The 20146-nt window shown below is 30.4% G+C and overlaps 2 protein-coding genes across 2 annotated transcripts in view; one reads left to right on the forward strand and one right to left on the reverse strand.

Moving 5' to 3' along the window:
* Nucleotides 1-7224, reverse strand: part of LOC117173066 — a 73650-nt gene extending 66426 nt beyond the window's left edge. Inside the window, exon 1 of the mRNA XM_033361445.1 lies at nucleotides 6953-7224. The gene's annotated coding sequence lies outside the window, so the exon portion shown is untranslated. The remainder of the gene's footprint in view (nucleotides 1-6952) is intronic.
* Nucleotides 7225-7338: 114 nt separating this feature from the next.
* LOC117172555 overlaps nucleotides 7339-20146 on the forward strand; it is a 33752-nt gene continuing 20944 nt past the window's right edge. The window contains exons 1-2 of the mRNA XM_033360611.1: nucleotides 7339-7927; nucleotides 18425-19078. Of these exons, the coding sequence (XP_033216502.1) occupies nucleotides 18739-19078 (340 nt within the window). The 5' untranslated portion in view covers nucleotides 7339-7927; nucleotides 18425-18738. The remainder of the gene's footprint in view (nucleotides 7928-18424; nucleotides 19079-20146) is intronic.

The following is a 20146-nucleotide window of genomic DNA, read 5'->3' on the forward strand; positions in this document are numbered from 1 at the left end:
GTAATCTCACAGAATATTTTGGCAATTTTAACCTTTAATTATCATTAGGTTACATTCCCGTGAATTTTAGAGAATTTAAGTGAAATCCATTATATACAATTATTTATTTTATGCAAGAAATGCGCCCGTACGCCAGGCCTGGCTGCTTATACTGCGCCTTAACTGCCTGCCAGTCCTGCTCGTGCACTCGCTGAAAATACTGCGCCAGTACCCCCGTACCAGTAAGAAACCAGCACTGGGGGAACGGTGCAGAACATTGTTATCATCCCAGACAAATGGCAGTACTGCTCCAGCACTGGCTGTCTGTACTGTGACGCGCCAGTATCAGCTAGTATGGGCGCGGTAACACGCCCGTTGTGGATTTCTGATTGGGATGCGTAGTTTTTGTCTTATTCGTAAAAAAGAACATAAAAAGTGAAAAAAATTGAATTTTTAAGGCAAAAGACACAAACTACGAAAAAAATAAAGGGAAAAAATATATTCACCTACAAAGGAGCACAAAATTCGTTATTAATCATTTTTATGGAACGCGTAGATTTTATTTTAAGCTTCGTTTTAATCTTTAAAAAATAGCATTGAAAATAAAAAATTAAATTTTTTAATAACAAAACAGTTTATTTATAGAAGGAGCACTTTTTAAATTATGATAACAAGCCAGTGAAAATACGTTGTTTCAATACCAGTGTATGTAATGAATTGTAATAATATAAATTGATTGAAACGATACATTTTTCAGGGTAGCTGGGAATGAAACTTAGAGCAACATAAGAAACAAAAATATTAAATTAATCATTATAAATCAAATTTGAGCTCTATTTTATAATACATGAATAAGCAATCCCGGGCCAAGGTATAAAAAAATGTAATATACATTTGGTACAATAGTGTTGAACATAATGTGGAAAAGTTTGCATTTTTGAAAAAATCAAGGGTGAAGCACGAGATACGTGATGAGAGTGTGTTCGTTAAAGTCGAAGGAGCTTTAACAAAAGATAATTCGCAGCCAACAAATTACAGTTTTGTCGATGCTTTGACCATTAATTTAAACAAATTTTTGCACAAATATGAGGAGAGTACAATGGCCGAGCATGCTCGCTAATAAGCGTTAAATAAAAAAAAAATTAATATTTTCAGATTTCAGTGTAAAAGTGAAGATTATTATATTTTTTGAATGCGCGATTTTTCCAACTGTCTAAAATGTCATCATAAGAATAGGATATCTCCGAAACTAATTCATTTCTATGTCTATAGCGACCGCCTTATAGTTTCCCATTCCTAAAAAGAGAACGTGTTTTCCATATATTTAAGAGGTTGGTACAGGAACTTGTTTCAAAAAATCGATTTTCCAAAAACGAAGAATTCTTGTTTTAAATCTACGTAGAAATGCTGTGGAAGTGGTTAATTTCGTCGGAAAATTCAAGAACAAGTCAACAAATCATAATTTTTTCTATGTATTTCAGAGAAAAAAAATTAAAGCGTTTTTCTCGAAACAACCTTTTTCGACCTGATTGACCACCAGAATTATTATTGATTAATATTTAACCCTTTTTACACAATTTATGGTAAAAAAAAAATTGCAAAATTTTCAAATCCGCCATTTGGTATTATTTTTTCAGATTTCAATTTCAGCGGTCCCCACCATAACTACACCTCTACTCTTCAATAATATTGCGAATTTTTTTTATTTGCGATGCTTAGAAATGGAGATGTCATGTCAACCAGATTTTAGCAGGGCTAACTTCAGGCAGTCGTACCAACCATATTTATGAGGGAATTACAATTCTTTTTTAAATTACTAATAGTATTTGATGTCAATATTTATGTATAAGAAGTTTAAGTCAATAAAATAATGATTGATGTAAGGAAAAATTCTTTTAAAAAATATCAAAGTTCCTGTACTAACCTCTTAATTCGTTTTAATTGTACCGGCAGGCACACCTCACATAGATGTCTTGCCCTCAAAAGTGTTCATATTTTAAACTTATTTAATTCGTTCATGTGAAATACAAGCTTTTAAATTTTAATTCTAATCAATTCAAGTCTGCCTCTCAAGAGTTAAAATTATTTTAACTCTCACATTTGAATAGATTTCATCTACAATGTATTCTTCTTAAAGTTTGCAGGAATTTATAAATTTTTAACATGTTTTAATACAATACTAAAATATAAATAAATATAACTTTGAATTTTTTCGAATTTATAAGTTATGAAACGATTTAATAATGAAAAATTAGTTAAAATAATTACTGGTATTACTTATAGGAGTACTAGTATAAATCGTGAATATTATTGGATATTCTTTTAACACTGATTCTTAACGAAATTGTAGATCTTTTTTGGGATAAAAATTTTTGTTAATTCATCTTTTTTCGTATCCTACATAGTTTGTCTACAAAATGGAATTTTTTATTTTTCATTATTTGTTTGTGCAATTAAAATTTGAATCGAAATTTGATAATCTTGTAGGGCTTTTAAAAAGAAATGTTTTTCTTCTCTTGACTTTTTTTCATATCGTGCGTTTTTTGGCTTAAAATTGTGATTTTTGGTTGATTTAAAAATTTTTGAAAACGCCATAACTCTGAGAAATCTCTTTTTATCAAAAAAAGTCATGAGGATAAATTGTTTGTTCTTTTTAATACTATAAATATCCGTACAAAGAATTCTCAAATTCAAAAAAAAGTGGTCTAAAAAATTTTTAAATGCGCTCACTTTTTGAATTTTTATCAAAAATGGCTGGTTCACGAACTCGTTCTTTCTTTTAGAACCTAAAAAATTATGCCAAAGATGAATTCGATTCGTTCATTTTTTTGAGAGTTATCGTATTTACGGACAGACGGCCGGTCGGGCATCGTGAAAACCTGATTTTCGGATTCAGGGGGTCTCGAAACGTGGAGAGCCGTTGAAAAACTATGATGTCAAATTTTCAACAATTCTAATACTTTTTCAATCATAAATGATGATGATAATGTAAAAAGACGAATTTCTAACTTATCCAATTTACAGGCAAAAAAAATTTTAATAAAAAAATGAATTTTCAACAAAGATGTCAAATTTTTAACCCAAAAGATGAATTTTTGACCAAGAAGAATGTTTTACCGAAAAAAACGAGACGAGTTTGAGCGCGCCTAGGGCGCGCAACTATTGGCTCTCGCGCTTCGCGCTCGATAATGCATTTACCTCGCGCTACGCGCTCGATCTTTCTGCATAGACTTTTTAAAACTAAAGGTGAAAGTATCGACAACAGTAATTTGTTGATTGTGAATGTTCTTTTGTTAAAGCTCCTTCGGCTTTAACGAATGCATTCTCATCCCGTATCTCGTGCTTCGCACTCGAATTTATCCCTGCAGTTTTATATCATTCCCAAAAATGTATATCATTATCAATCATAACTTACATTGGTATTAAAACAGACGTAGTTTCATTGTTCCGTTTAAAAAAATTCGAATTCTTTGAAAAAAATTTGGTGGTAAATATTTTATTGCAACTTTTGTCATTTTTCCATAAACTGAATTTGCTCATTTCCAACTTTTTTTTATGATTTAAAATTTACGCATACGGTCTACTGAACAGCCTTAATGTGAAAGTGTTGCAAGAAAAAATGTAACTTTTGGATTTTCCATTATTTTTTATGCTGTCAAAATTTAATTTTTGATTTAACAAGAAAATTCCAAAACTTGTTATTATAATCTTCTAGGGCATTTAGAAATCAAACTTTTTCTTCTCTTGCCATTTTTTTATATCATCCGTTAATTGGTTTAAAGGTTCATTTTCGTGTGTTTTTTGGAATTTTGTAAATGCTATAACTCTAATAATTTTTTATTTTTTGAAAAAAGTCATCAGATAAATTATTCGACTTTATAAATACTACGAATAACCGTACAGAGAATTCTTGAATTTTGAAAAGAAGGTCTAAAAAATATTGAAAAGCCGCTCACTTTTTGAATTTGTATCCAAAATGGCTGGCTAACGAACTTGACCTTTAGTTTAGGACACTAAAAGAGTGCACCGGAGGCCAATCTAATAGAATTATTTTTTCAAAAGTTATCGTTCTGACAGACAGACAGGCATAAATACATACAGACAGACAGACCGACAGACACATTCGTAAAAACCTATTTTTCGGATTTAGGGGGTCTCAAAACTTGAACATTTGACAAAAACAGGGGGGGGGGAGATTGTCAAATTTTACACATATCTAAAACCTTCTCTAAAAATTTAATATTTGTATTTTCAATGTTTTTTTTTTTTTATAAATAAAATAAAAACTACGTGTCCTATAGAAAGTGATTAATAACAAATTTGGAGATATTTTTTGGGTGCACAATGTTTATCTTCTTATTTTTTTCCTATCTTGCAGAGTTTGACCACAAAATACAATTTTTGATTTTTGATTAGTTTTTGTACGGTCAAAATTTGAATTTTTCGAAAAAGTGCAAAAAGTTGATATGATAATCTTGTAGGGCTATCGAAAAGTTACATTTTTCTTTTCAAATACTATGAACAACTGTACAGAGAATTTTTGAATCATGAAAAAATGTGCACTCAAAAATTTTCAAAATGAGCTCACTTTTAGTATTTTCATTCAAAATGTCTGACTAACGAACTGGGCATTTAGCTTAGGACACTAAAAGAGTGTAGCAAAAGCAAATCTAATAGATTAATTTTTTCAAAAGTTATCGTGCTCACAGACAGACAGAGAGTCATAAAGACAGACATAACGACAGACAGATAGACAGATAGTTTGTTAGTTTTTCATGATTAGAGCCAAAACTACGCATCCTACCAAAAAGTGATTGATAACAAATTTGTAGATCTTTTCCAAATGAGCAATTTTTGTGTATTCATCTTTTGCCGTATTTTGCAGTTGGGCCGAAAAATTTAATTTTTTTATTTTTCATTATTTTATATGCTGTCAAAGTTGGAATTTTTAATTTTTCAAGAAAATTCAAAAAGTTGTTATGATAATCTTGTAGGGCATTCAGAAAGCAATATTTTTCTTCACTTTACTTTTTTTCATATCGTGCGTCATTTGTCTTAAAATGTTGATTATCGTGTTTTTTGGAATTTCGTAAATGCTATAACCCTGGTAATTTTTGATTTTTAGAAAAAAGTCATTATGATAAATTGTTCAACTTTTTGAATACTATGAATAAACGAACAGAAAAATTTTAAATTTTGAAAAAAGTGTTCTCAAAAATATTCAAAATGGCTGTCTAACGCACTTGACCTTCAGTTTAGGAAACTTAACGAGTGTACCAAAGGGCAATCTAATAGATTAATTGTTTCAAAAGTTATCGTGTTCACAGACAGGCAGAAATACATACATACAGCAACACAGACAAACAGAGAGAACAACAGACAAATTCGTAAAAACCTGCTTTTCGGATTTAGGGGTTCTCAAAACGTGGACATTTGACAAAAACTGTAGGGGGGGGGGGGTCAAATTTTACAACAATCTAATACCTTCTTTGATGAGAATGTAAAAAGTTGAATTTTTAACCCAAATCTGTTACTTTTATCCAAATAGTCTAATTTTCTACCTAAATGTTAAATTTTCAACCAAAAAGGTGAATTTTCGACCAAAAAGATTAAATCGTACCGACGCCCCTGATGTTCTATCAAAAAAGACGAATTCTCAACTTATCCAATTTACAGGCTGAATAGTTCAATTTTCATACAGAAAAGAAATAATTTTTAAGAACAAAATGAAATTTCAACAAATTAAATTTTTACCCAACAAAAAAATGAATTTTTGATATAGAAGTTCTACCTAAATTATTTAATTTTAAAGCCAAAATAGACGAATTATCAGCAAAAAATGTTGAATTTTCATTCCAGAAATAGGAATTCTCCTCAAAATGGTACATTAAAAAAAATGGAAAGTTAATTTAAAAGCAAGTATTCGAATTTTTAACTATAATTATGAATCCTCACACAAAAAAATAATTTTTTAACAAAGTAGTTTAACTTTAAGTCAAATAATCGACTTTTCAACCAAAAAGATGAATTATCAATCAAGCATGTAACAGTTGAGATGTCAACCAAACAATTGCATTTTGAACCAAAAAGGATAACTTTTCAACTAAGAAGATTAAAAAAAAAATTATTTTTTACCAAGCAGGTAAACTTTTAATAAGAAAAATTACTTTTTGACAATATAATTGCATTCACAACCAAATAATTAAATTTACTACTAAAGAATAAAATTTTAAACTAGACGAGATGAATTCCGAACCAAAAATATAATAGAGTAGCCTTTTCAATAAAAAAAAAGAACTTTCAACCAAAAATATAGTCGGATTTTCTTACTCGGTTTACGTTCTAAATGTTATTTTAGTTCGAAACGTTATTTCTGCTTATAACTCCAGCCCCTTGTTATCAACCTTAGTTTCTATCCCCCCATCCTCCTAACGGGTAACGTAGTTTATGGAAAGTGCTCCTTTTTCTTTTAGGGCTATGCGACTGCAAATGCATCGGACGAATCTTAATTTTTTTAATTGCAAAAAATAAAAATTATTCACTGTAAGTGTATTTGGATATTATTCGTTATTTTTCAAAAGCTGTTTAATGGAATAATAAGTTTCATCATTCTTTTGTACCCATTTTCTTTCTCTATTGCATAGCTTTTGAAAAATATCATATAATATCCAGACACTTTTGGTAACAAATTATTATTTTACAAGTTTCTAAACCAATGTTTTCGACATTATATTGCTTGCTCCGAGGCGTGGAGACATTTTGGATTTCCTCGAAGGTCCGTGGGCACTCATAAACCGTTTTAAAAAGCCCGCACTTTCCAAACCCGCTCTGATTGGTTAAGGAGTTCTAACTGCCCGTCGCGGGAAAATGAACAACATATCTAAAACAGATTCACACAGAATCAATCAAAAAATAATACAAGAAAAAGTAGATTGAAGTAAGTAAATAACCAAAAAAATCATCCTCTACATACCACACAAGTCAGATTTTGTTTCCTATTAAAAGGATAATTTCTTCTTCATAACCAAATGGTGCTGATAACAATTTCTTCTTAATATCCGTTTTTTGCAACGAGCATTTACCCTAGAAAGACGCACTCTTTTTCCTACTTTCTAAAATTAAAAATTAAAACTGAAATCATACTTGAAAACGTCATAAATGCGCGTAAAAATATGAATTTCCCCCACGTTTTGTGAAAGTCTAATCTCTCAGAAATAATTTGAAGTTTATTAGCTTATCAATTTTTCAACGTTTTTCCTTGTTTTTCCAATAAAATAAATGTTTCCGAAAATGGTGACAGATGGCGTGATTTCGAACGAGCGGAACGGACCGGTAGTAGAACTACGTTGGAAATTCGGAATGCGCGGAATGCGAACCGCCAGTGTTGTCGAGGCGAAGTGCTACACGAAGGCGAGATATTCTTGTTTTTTTGGCCGCGGGTGGTTGAAAATCACGAGGAAAACGGCGATGGGTGTACATTTCGGGCAAGAATCGGCCTCGTAGTGACCCCAAGGGGAACCGCGCGTGCCTCTTGTCGCAACAACGGAACACATGTGTCGGCCGAACCAACTTTTTCGATTCAAGTGCCGTGCCCGCTGCCTGAAAATTCAGCATTCGGGACATCCTGTCAGCCAAATCTTTCGCAGATGAAAGTCACCTAACTGCCGTTTTACATTTCCAAACCCCAAACTCAACAGCCGAAACCTCTGCCACACGATGCGCCTGTTTTCCTCTTTTTCCCATCCTAATTAGAGAGACAGTGCGTGGGTGGGTGGCCGTCCTACAAGAAACTGAACCACTCGTTTGTCGGTTCTCGCTTCAGAATATCGTATTCATTCGCCCAAAAGATCCATGATCCAACCTAGTCGCCTTGGTGCAAATTTCTGCCAGGTTATCGCTCCGATCTCGATCTGACAACATTAACACCCGAAATCTGCATCCCTATTCCGTAAGTAACAATCCGCGACTCCACTAGGTAGTTTGCCAACCGCAAAATCACAACTGATTATCCACTTGGACGCTTTTTTATATTTTTTCATTTTTATTGTTTTTTACTATTTTTATTAAGAATTATTATTTTGGTCAGTCGATTTTTCTATTTTGGAGCTGTGATACATATTTTTAAAAGTACATAGAGCCATAATACATGATTGGTTTGGGAGTATTATTCTAACCTATAAATTCATTTAGTACTTTAGACTTCAGAGTGCATAAAGAGAGGACTATACTTGTTCTGTTCGAGTTTTTGATTTCTGTAAACGCATCTTTGTCATTCACATACTCGCACTGTTATTTCGTGCGACTGTACCATTCGTGGGGTGAATAAGGGCAGTTATTTGTTTAAATCAGAAACTTTATTGTGCCCCTCAGGGATTCGAGATGGTAAGGTTATTTTCTAATTATTTAAGTATATAAAGATTTACTGCGTTCAATAATCATACTTTCATTAATTGATTGTATCCCTCGAATCATACATAATCTTAAAACACACATTAGATGACTAACATTCTATTTTTATTTTCATCTTACTAATGAAATATACTTTTACCATATAATAAGACTAATGATCTTATGTCATACATTTAAAAAGACTAATTTTCTACAAAACAATTCAATGTGCAACCCCTTAAATAAGAATTGTCAACAATAAGATTATTTTCAAATTAGCGGTTCAAGTTTCAAGAAAATAGTTCAATATTCATTGAAAAAAAAATTAATTTTAATCAATGCTAAAACGAATTTCCAACCAAGAAGATTAATAATTAATAACTAAATATTAAAAATTCTAAACTAAAAAAATCAATTATTAATCAAAAATAGTATAGTTAAATTTTCATTTGAGAGAATTAATTTTCAATACAAAAACGAATTTTCTACAAAACTGTTTCATTTTTCGCCAAATAGTTGAATTTTTAAAAAAAGAGTGTAATTTTTATATTAAAAAATATCAGTATTCAGCTAAAAATGGTCTAGTTAAATTTTGATTAAAGGGAATTATTTTTTAGTACACAAACGAATTTTCTGAAAAATATTTCAATTGTGTGCCAAATAGTTGAATTTGTAGACCAAAATGGTGTAGATAAATTTTTTTTTGAGAGAGTTAATTTTCAATGCAAAAAAGAATATTATGAAAAGCATTTTAATTTTGTACCAAATAGTTGAATTTTCAACAATATAGTTAAATTTGCAGATAAAAATTAATTTTAATACACAAATTTCAACAACATGCATACATTTTTAACAAAATAGTTGATTTTTCAACCAAGAATTTTAAAACAAATTACATGCATTTTTCACTAAACACTTTTAACAATGGTTGTTATGCTAGTTTTTATTATTTTAAATTAAATAGTGGATTTTGTAAATTAAAAAAGCTCCATTTTTAACCAAAAATGCTGTAGTTAAATTTTTTGTTTACGAAAATTAATGTTCAATAAAAAAACGAATTTTCTACACAAGAGTTTAATTTTCAAACAAGCAGTCAAATTTTATTAAAATTGTAAAATATTCAGTTAAATTAATTATTTTTTATCAAAAATACATACATTTTTAATCAAATAGTTGAATTTTAAAACAATAAGATTACTTTTCTACCGAAAAGACGAATTTTCAATTAATTAAATTTTTTAACTAAATAGTTTGATCAACTGATGTGATGTTAGTTTTTAAAACTATTTTAAATAAATATTGAAATTTATAAAGTAGAAAAAATCTTTTTTCCCCTAAAACTTTGTTGAATTTTTAAGCGAAAAATACGAATTTTCAACCAACTCGAACAAAATTTGTTATCTGAAAGGAAAGCAACATTTAACGCCAAAAATTAAGTTTCTACTATAAAAGGCGAATTATCAACAAAACGCATGCGTTTTTGAACAAATAGTTGAATTTTTTACGAAACTTACTGTTGTACCAAAAAGACGAATTTCCAAGTAATTATATGAATTAAAAAAAAATAGTTTGAATAATGGATGTGATCCTAGTTTTACAAAAGAGTTTAATTTATTGAATTGTATTGAATGTATTGAATGTATTGAATTTTCAAACCAAAAATGTGAATTTTAAAAAAAAAAGTTCATTTTCAACCAATCAGTTGATCGCTTAACCAAATACGTAAGTTTTCAACCAAATAGTTAAATTTTCTACCAAATTGTGAAATTTTTTAGCCGAATATATAGGACAGTTAATTTTTTACCATAAACGGATCAATTTTTATTCATGCAGTTGCATGAAAAATTATTTATAAAATCTTTAATACATATTTTATAGTATTTTATAGTTCAGTTTTTAGTAAATGGCTAAATTTATCATTTAGTATGCTTCATTTGAATTATAAATTCATTTTTTGGCGTTTACGATTTCCTTTGTACAAGTTATCATAGGAAAATAGGAAAATTGATTAAATTCCTAGAAAAGGGTGTGTTTGGAATTCAAATAAAGCATGTTTAATGATAATTTTAGCCATTCACGAAAAAATGAACAATTGTCTGTTTGTAATTTGTATTAATAATTGCAACTGTTTTGTAGGATATTTGTATTTTTCGCTCGAAAATTCAACATTTGGTAGACAATTTAATTATTCGGGTGAAAAAGAATGTATTTTGTTAAAAGTTCATCTTTTTTTAGTTTAAGATTCAAGTAATTTCATGAATGTTCATTTTTGTTGATTAAATCCAAATGTTTTTTATTTTCCATTAAAAATATTTGTTGTTAACATTTAAACTATTCGATTCTGTGTTAAAAATCTCTGGGTTTGAAAATTCAACTGATTTGTAAAAAGGTCGTGTTTTTGCTTGAAAATTTAATACTTTCGTAGAAAATTAATCTATTCTTTACAGAATTAAACTGTTTTGCAGAAAACTCGTGTATGCCTTGAAAATTGTCTTGAATAAAAATTTATCTACACCATTTTTGGTTACAAGTTGATCTTTTTTATTTGAAAAATTCCACTATCTCAAACTATATTGATGAAAATTCATTTGATTTTTCGAAAATTCGTCTTTTTGGTAGAAAAGTAATCTTGGTTGAAAAATCAACTATTTGGTTAAAAATTGATATAGTTTTTGATTAAAAAAATAATTTATTTCAGTGAAAAATTAACTATTTTCTTGAAAATTCTACTAATTTGTTGAAAATCAACTTTTTTGTTAAAAACTTAAAAATGTCGAGTTGAAAATTAAATTTTTTGTGGAACGCTCTTCTTTTTCACTTGAAAATTCTACACTTTGGGGCAAAATTCGAGTATTTGGTACAAAATTAGACTGTTTTGTAGACAAATTTTGCTTATTGAAAATTAGTTCTGTCAAAATGCAACTACAATATTTTTTAAATAATTGATCTTTTTTAGTTTATAAATTCCACTATGTAAATCAAACTGCTCCAACCTAGCTTCAAGTCCCTTGTTTAAGCTATTAAATTGTAAATTTATGTAACTTGTTAAAAAAAAATGATTTTTTTTGGTAGAGAAGTAGTCTTCTTGGTTTGAAATTTATTTTTTACAAGGGAAAATTGAACTATTTTGTTGAACATTGAACTGATTAATTGAAAATTGAAATATTTGGTACAAAATTAAACTATTTTGTAAAAAAAATCGTTTTTGTACTGAAAAGAATTCTCTTTGATACAAATTTAACTACGCCATTTTTATTTAAAATAGCTATTTTTTATTTAAATACTCAACTGTTTAGTTAAAAAAATGGTTAGAAGCAAATGTTACATCCATTGTTTAAACTATTTTGCTAAAAATTCATGGGATTTCTTGAAAAATGGTCTTTTTTGTTAAAAACTCAACTATTTGGTTAAAAATGTATGTATTTTTGGTAAAAATCAATTTATTCAACTGAAACTTTAACTATTTCGTTGAAAATTCAATTGTTTTTTTAGAAAATTCGTCTTCTTCGCTTAAAAAATGTACACTTTGTTAAAAGATTCAAGTATTTGCTACCAAATTAGACTCTTTGTAAACAAAAATGTTATTAAAAATTGAGTCCTCTTAAATGAAAATTTAACAATACAATTTTTTGTTATTAGTTGATCTTTTTTAGTTTATAAATTCTACTATTTATTTAGAAAATGTAGACTACATTCAAATCCGTTTTTCAAACTACTCAATAGTCAATTTAAGTAATTCCTTACAAAATTAGTTGTTTTTTTTTAGAGAAATAGTCTTCTTGGCTTAAAGTTCAACTATTTGGTTAAAATTTTATGTATTTTCTTGTAAATTCGTTTGATTTTTTTCAAGATTTTTTTCTTAACTGAAAACGTAACTGTTTTGTTGAAAATTCAACTTATTGGTTGAAAATTATCTTTCTTGTTGAAAATCCAACTGTTTTCGGGAATATTCGTATTTTTCGCTTGAAAATTAGAAATTTTTAATATATGGCATAGTTAGATGTAGCCATTTAATGTGTTTTTAACGCTTTATGGTTGGTTTCTTCTAACTGCATCAATAAACCAGGCACTTGGGCGCCAGGTAAACATTTCGTCCCAAATTCTTCTGAACGCCGGCAATCCGCAGTCAGCGGGCTGTCATTAGACACAAAATTACTAGCGATAAAACATGGAAATTCATGAATGGCAATGGTTTTTCTAAAGCTTAACGTATGGGTAAAGTAATATTTATTATCTCGACTTTCGAGATGAAGGTAAGAGTAGTTATTAGTAATTTCCAGTCTGGTAAATTCGGTAGCCAGTGTTTTTCCGATTAGAATAAATTAAATTCTGCCCAAGCAAAAAAAATCATTGGACGACTAATTAGATTGCTTTTTTACTTCACTTTTATTTGTATGATTAGGGTCAGTACACGGGTTAGTGTGATACGAAATTCAAAGGTTATACTTTGATTAACGATATTTCAAATACGTGTTTGAGAATTTTATTGTTTCAAATTTGGCCGAAATTATCTTTGATCTTTTTGCTTTCAATCCTCCTAGTCGTCATTTTGCAAACATGTGCGTGAATTGTAATTGGTAATGTGTCACCGATTACAGATTTTCCATCAATACGGTTAAATGCGTGATAAGAGCAAAAAAGAAACTATAATCTACCAATTTTAGAGAGCAACGTTGATACCATTTAAAAAATGCATTGTGATTTAAAAGTTCTAAAGATATTTAAAGAACTGCCTATTTTGAAGTGTCAAAAAAAAACCTCTCTAGTTCCGCTGGAAAATAATAATAATTATTTACTTACATTTTTATTACAGGTACAGGATTCACTAACCCTGAACTGTTGGCAAATTTTCGTATTTCACAGAGAAAAAAAGACAATCATTACACTAATGCCACGTCTGATATATAATTTCCTTGTAATAATTTACAATTAAAAATTTAAAAATCTGATTTCTTAAGCAAAATCTTCCTTACAACAAAAATACAACAAAAGAACATTTTATATAGGAAAAATTCTATATTTAAAACTCAGTTTCCTATAACATTATTATTTAAAGCAATGACTGTTGGCAGTGGTTTTTTTTTTCTACAAATAGTTAGAGATACAATCTCCATGGTATACAAAAACAAATAAGAATATATTTGCTTTTCATTCCAAGTTTTTATATCACACCAGCACTATTACCGCACGTATCCATATTTTAATTACCCTTTATACTTTATAATTATAAATCTCCAGTCAAGCGTTATAAAGTGTGCATTTTATTTTCAAATCCTTAAAATTGAACAATCTTACATTGAAAATATTAACGAAATATCAAAAAATTTTCTTTAAGAAATTAAAAAAATTAAAAATTTTTAATTGTATAATTTTAAAATGCAAACGATCATACTAACAATGATTATTAGTAGCGTTTATGATTGACTAATTTCAGATTGAATTATTAAAAATAAGAAGAATGCAAAATAAAAGGTTTTTAAAACGCGTAATTTACAATTAAAATGTTCAAAATGATACAGATACTTTTAAATTTCGATTGTTGAAATTTGTACCATTTAAAAGTAAAAGCTTTAAAAGTTAAACATGTTTTAATTGAGTTGGAAACTGTTGAAGCAGTGTGTGATTATTGAGTTAATTCAGAATTATTAAAACTTCGTTGATTACACCTAAAGATAGAAACCTTTAGTATTCAGCCAATTATAATTGAAATGTTGACAATGGTATGCCTTTTAATCAAGATCCTTCAAAATTTCGTATTAAAACTGTATAAATTTAAGGAGGTAGCCAGGTTTCAATGGCCTTTTTTCAACAACGTTTTTTTATTATTAATTTTTGTTTAACATTTGCAACTTTTTAGTATGTCGTAAGGCATGTTATTAACTAACGGAAAAAAATTATTTTTTATTTTTCATCAATATACGGCCAATTTCTGGGCGATCTGATGACGTTATAATGAAAAACGTTCGCCATGATTTTTCAACTTTGCGTCATTTGAAACACAAAAACCAAAATATTTTGTAAAGAGCACACAAATGGCTATAGCATGGACCTCAATTATGAAAAAAATATTAATTAATAATCAAATATTAATGAAGAATCGAGACCGAGGTTCATGCGATAGCCAAGTCTTTTCTGAATATTTTAAAAAAAAATTGAATGAAATCGGCTCAGTAAATCGGCTGGATTCGTGGCGACGACCCCAAAAAAACGCGTTTCGAGATAAACTCGTTTAAAGTTGAAGTACGAAAAATTGTTAAATATTCAAAATGATACAATTTCCAATACAATTCCCTGTATTCAATTCCTCTATTGCTTTTCATCTCCAAAATTATATTGTGGAATTTTATTTTAATTCTTGTGCAGTGAAGGTATCAACATTCTTTTAATCTTTTTTTTATATATTTAGTAACAAACAAGTAGTACATCTGCAGGTTGGTCACCCACCTGGAAGAACCGGGAGAAAGCCGGGACTGATAAATTATAGCGGAACATTTCCTGCATTTCATAATTCGCAACTTTTTTACTCGCAGAAAAAAAATTCGTAAAATTTATTACACTGTCTGCACAAATGTGAACAACATCGCTTTCTAATACCGTCAATCGGGATAATTTCGGACATGTGGGGTAAATTCGGACATGCCTAAATTGTTCGTATAAAAAATTTCTTAATGGCGTTTTAACCAAAATCTAGAACCAGTTAATGCTTTATTAAGGCGTTAACTGGTTCTAGATTCTGGTTAAAATCTCCTTAAGTAATTTAAGCAATCAATTTAGGAATGTCCGAATTTACTCCACATGTCCGAAATTGCCCCTTTTGATGGAAGATTTTACCAAAATTTTGGTAAAGTCTACTTATTTTCTGCGTATTTCATCTATCTTGTTGAAAATGCCACGGATCCTTTTTCTTGATGTAGCTTGTAAATACTTTTTCTAAATAAACTTATTACGATAATTTCATGTTTTTTTTTTAAATATACATAAGCATTAAGAGCGCCCTTATGATCGGTTCTAGTTCAGGAGATATTCGCGTTTTTCCAAGTCAGGGTCAGCACTATACTCATGTCCCGATAGCAACAATATCAACAATAATATGGGGTTAAATTTCCCAAAAGGTTATACATATGAAATAATATTTCACTCGGCAAATGGTTGACAGCGATTTTGATGCTCAAAACATTTTATGGAACTTGACGGAAAAATACGGTACAAGCAAACTGAAAATATTTTCTATTTTTTGCTTACACAAAAATTCATTGCGAAAGTCAGTGCTTTGCTTGCAAATAGGTTTAAATATGCTCACTAATTTCCGCAATTGATTATATGTGAAAAAATGTGGGTTTTGCAAAGAGAGTATATTTTTTTAAATCGGGACTTGTTAAATAAGGTTCATATAGGGTCTTTCAAAACGTTCGCATGCGAGTTATATCACTGCATTAAGCGAAAAAAATCGATTAAAAATCACCAAACAATCACGTGTCTATAACGCATAGATTAATCGCAAATTAACAATAAGGTTTAGCCAATCAAAGCTTGTGGAACGTTTAAGTTACTCCCTTTTGGCAAGAGGGAATGGAAAGGGAGGAGTTTTGCGTCCATGTGTTACAAAAAATATCAAAAAAAAAGTATCAATTTCAACAACAAACATAACCCGCCCTGGTCTACTGAGCTCTGTCTTGAAGGACAATAGGGCAATCGAAGGGATTATCTCCGAAAGCGTAGAGCGAGCCGTGGCTAGAGCGAAACATGTGTTGGGCATAAGGTATTTTATGGTTGCACTTTCCAGCAGCTCGGACAGTAACACTTTTCAAGTAAGAAATGTATTTAAAAATCCTTTAAAATTTATTCCAAGCATTTACATTGAATAACGGCTATTTTTTTTTTAAAGTCAAAATGTATTCCAAATCATTTTGCATGAAAAGTTAGTTAATTGAAAAAAATAGACGAACGTTTTCAAAGGCATAAAATACCTTATGCCCAACACATGTTTCGCTCTAGCCACGGCTCGCTCTACGCTTTCGGAGATAATCCCTTCGATTGCCCTATTGTCCTTCAAGACAGAGCTCAGTAGACCAGGGCGGGTTATGTTTGTTGTTGAAATTGATACTTTTTTTTTGATATTTTTTGTAACACATGGACGCAAAACTCCTCCTTTTCCATTCCCTCTTGCCAAAAGGGAGGAACTTAAACGTTCCACAAGCTTTGATTGGCTAAACCTTATTGTTAATTTGCGATTAATCTATGCGTTATAGACATGTGATTGTTTGGTGATTTTTAATCGTTTTTTTTTCGCTTAATGCAGTGATATAACTCGCATGCGAACGTTTTGAAAGACCCTGTATAATATAAACAGTTGAATCAAATTAAAGACAACTGTTTCAAATGTTATATGTGTTAGTTGCAAAAGAGGGGCATATGTGCATTTTTAAAACATACAAAGTACTAAATATTATTATGTACTTGAAAAAATGTATCTGAAAGCATTAAGGCTCTTTAAACGATTTGGGTTTTCGTGAGATGCATAATAAAAAAAAGTTCTTTTTTGTAATTGAAAATTAATTTTTTTCGTCTGTAAAATAAAAAACTGGCTATTGTGTATGCCGGGCTGCAGTCATCCGATCTAGTTTCAAGTCACATAAAATGGGAGCGTAGTTAGAGTAGCAGCAATATTTTCGGTAAATTGAGAAACTTTTGGAACTTATTTTTGTCCCCACTATTTTTATTTAGTGGCCCTTTTGAACCATATTAATACCACATCGAATACAATAATAATAATATTTTTATCGTAGTCAAAATCTTGAACTATGGTAAAATAATTCAGTAATCATTATAATAAAAGTAGTAGTAATTTGAATTTTTATCTGCCACACTGGAACTTGAAGTTAAGAACGATTTTATGCATAGCCTGCATAGGTCTTAATCCTATTTCACGGCCGTTCGACCGTAAACATGCAGGGTCGCGTGAGTAATTCATGTTAGATTTGGTCGTATAACGTAATCTGGTGCAACTAGCGCATCAAATCTCGGAACGGCATATAGCCGGAATGCTTGAATCCAAGTTTCAGTGTATTTGAAATTATTTTGTATGCATATTATATATTACTCTATACTATCTAAATATTGAGTATCAAAAAGATTTGAGAGTTAATAGATTTAATAAAAGGCAGTGTATATATGTCTGCCGGACAGCAGTATTGTGTACGGCATCCGACTTCGTATATTTCTCATTTTCTTGAGACGTGTACGAGGCATAACCTCAAAGTGAAGTAAATAATTTGGAAGGAGAATATAAGAGTAACTTTTTTTACACACTTGGTAATGTAATTGTTTATTGAAAAGGTGCTATTTGTTGTTTCCGATTTTATCTTTCCGTATACATTTACTTCATCATTCTTTTATTAATACGAACATTTTCGTATAACTTTATTTGTGGGAGATATATCCAGTTATTGTTTTAGAAGTGTTTACATAATTTGTTTTTGATAAGTTTAAGTTGTGCAAAACTTCTGTTTTAATGAAACTCCCACGAATTGCCGTGTAACCAATCAGAGCAATCTACCGGATACCAACCTAGCGCCCGGCACCGGTAATGTATACGACACAGCCTTAGTAAAAAATAGAGTGAGGTTTAATCAGTTCTGAAAAAATAATAAGCAATCTAGAAAATATATAAAAAAAGAGCTATTTCGAGTCAAGTTCCAGTACTCGAAACTTTCGAGCTACTAAAAAATTTCAAAAACCCAGACCGTTTCGTGCTATCCAAAAGTTCAAAACTTTTATGTTTGAAAAAGTAATATTATGTCAACAAAGTTTCCATGAGATTAATTACGAAAAGGGCTTTGGGTTGCTGATAAAAAAATTTAAGATTAAAATTTGCACCTCAGAAAGCTCCAACCAATCAAGCTCAGCTCAACTTGACATTAATTTCCGTGCCTTATTGACAAATCTGATAATAAATTTGATGCATCAATCAAAGTGAAATTTCTGACCGTTTTAATACTCTGAAAAATCATTTGACGATGAGATTTGATTTCAAAGTCTTACTCTTCTTTTTTTACAGGGCAACGGATGATTTCAACTGCACATTACAAACTCTTCCATCATCTTCCGATCTCAGAATTTTTACACACCAATCTACGATTCTTAAGCAGAATTCACCAATTTATAGACTGAATTTACCAATTTATAATCAAAAGTTCTTCTTTTGTGACTCCAGTATTTGGAGTTGATTGGAGAGGTATAAGATGCTTTCGTGGGCTGGTACAGTCAGTTCGCTGTAAATTTTGGATCTTTAAATTTTGCTCGGTTTCATCGGAAAGAGGCCGAAGCATGAGAAGTTAAGCCTTGGAGAATGGGTTGCAGTAGGGTGTCAGTATGCGTGAGAAGTCAGAATGTCAAACTCACGCGGGTCACGTGAGGGGCACGACAGAAATGTGCTCACGTGATCCTCCCGTTCTGCACCCAGCCCTTGCCAAGGCCAATGGTAAAAACTCCAGTCCCCAGCCGGCTCACCACAACGATTTACGCACTGAGAATAACGTGCTCCCGACACCTGGTGGAAGACTGAAGTTTTTTAAGGATGGAAAATTTATTCTGGAGTTGTCACACCGCAGGGACGGCGAACGCACTACCTGGTTTCCTGTGCCCAAAAAGACATTCTGGCCTCCCGCTAGCACCACACCAAACAGACAGGAGAGTTCCACATCTCTCAGCGGTGAGGCTTCTTTTTTTCTTTATTGTATTCTGAATGGAAAATAATTCTCTCTGCCTCATGTTTCTTACAACATCCTCATTTAAAAATCCGAGGAGCAAATAGTAATTTAGGTCTTATATAACGGATCAAGATGTTAATCGGATCGGGAACTAAAAAACTCGATTCACTGGGAAAAAAACACTGAAATTTGATTGAAGTGCCGAGATTTTTGTTTAAATTTCAATACAATACTGCATGCTGGTTTATTCATGTTTTATGAAAAAAAAATTGATGGTAAAATCAATAAATTTTTGCCGAATTTGGGCATCTTTCATCTGGTGAAGGGAAAGTACGATTTGTTTTCAGATTACATGTAGTTTCATGAAAACATTGTTGGCTGTCATGACAACATTCCAAAATATAATAATCCATTAAACTGCAAACCTAAACAACTTAACACTAAATTTTATATTCAAAATTTTGATATAGGGTGAGGAGAGGCAGCGCCAACCGGTGGGGCAAATGTGACTTTGCTTATATTATCGTTTTTATTTAACATTTTTATTTTTACTTTGCATTAAATAAATCTATTTTATTATAGAGATAGTGTTAGTTACCATAATCTTGAAAATTTACATTGTAAATAGAAAATTATGCAGAAGTAAGTTTTTTACCACGAAAGAATGGAAGATTCGCGGACAGAAATATAAAGTTTTCAACATTAATGACAACACTTATAGTATGAAAAATTGACATTTAGACAGATAAAACAATATCAAGTCCTGTAATTATAATATTTAGACGTAAAACTAATTAGATCTGAAAACAAACTGGTGATCCCTTGCTATCCTAAGTTAATTAGTTCCTAATATCTCCAGCGCGGCGCTAGTTGTTACCTCACTCCCTGTTTTTGCATTGTAAGGCATGGGACTAGAACACTTGTTAACATTTTTTCTCTAAACAACAGGTTCTTTTCAAGAAAAACTCTATTGAAATTAAATCAATTTTACTGATGTAATATTGCAAAACAATTTTCCAAGCGATTTATATAAAATCTAATATAATCCTTCTTATTTTTAAAACGCAATA

The sequence above is a fragment of the Belonocnema kinseyi genome, chromosome 5 (genome assembly GCF_010883055.1).
Source record: "Belonocnema kinseyi isolate 2016_QV_RU_SX_M_011 chromosome 5, B_treatae_v1, whole genome shotgun sequence".
Taxonomy (NCBI): Eukaryota; Metazoa; Arthropoda; class Insecta; order Hymenoptera; family Cynipidae; genus Belonocnema; species Belonocnema kinseyi.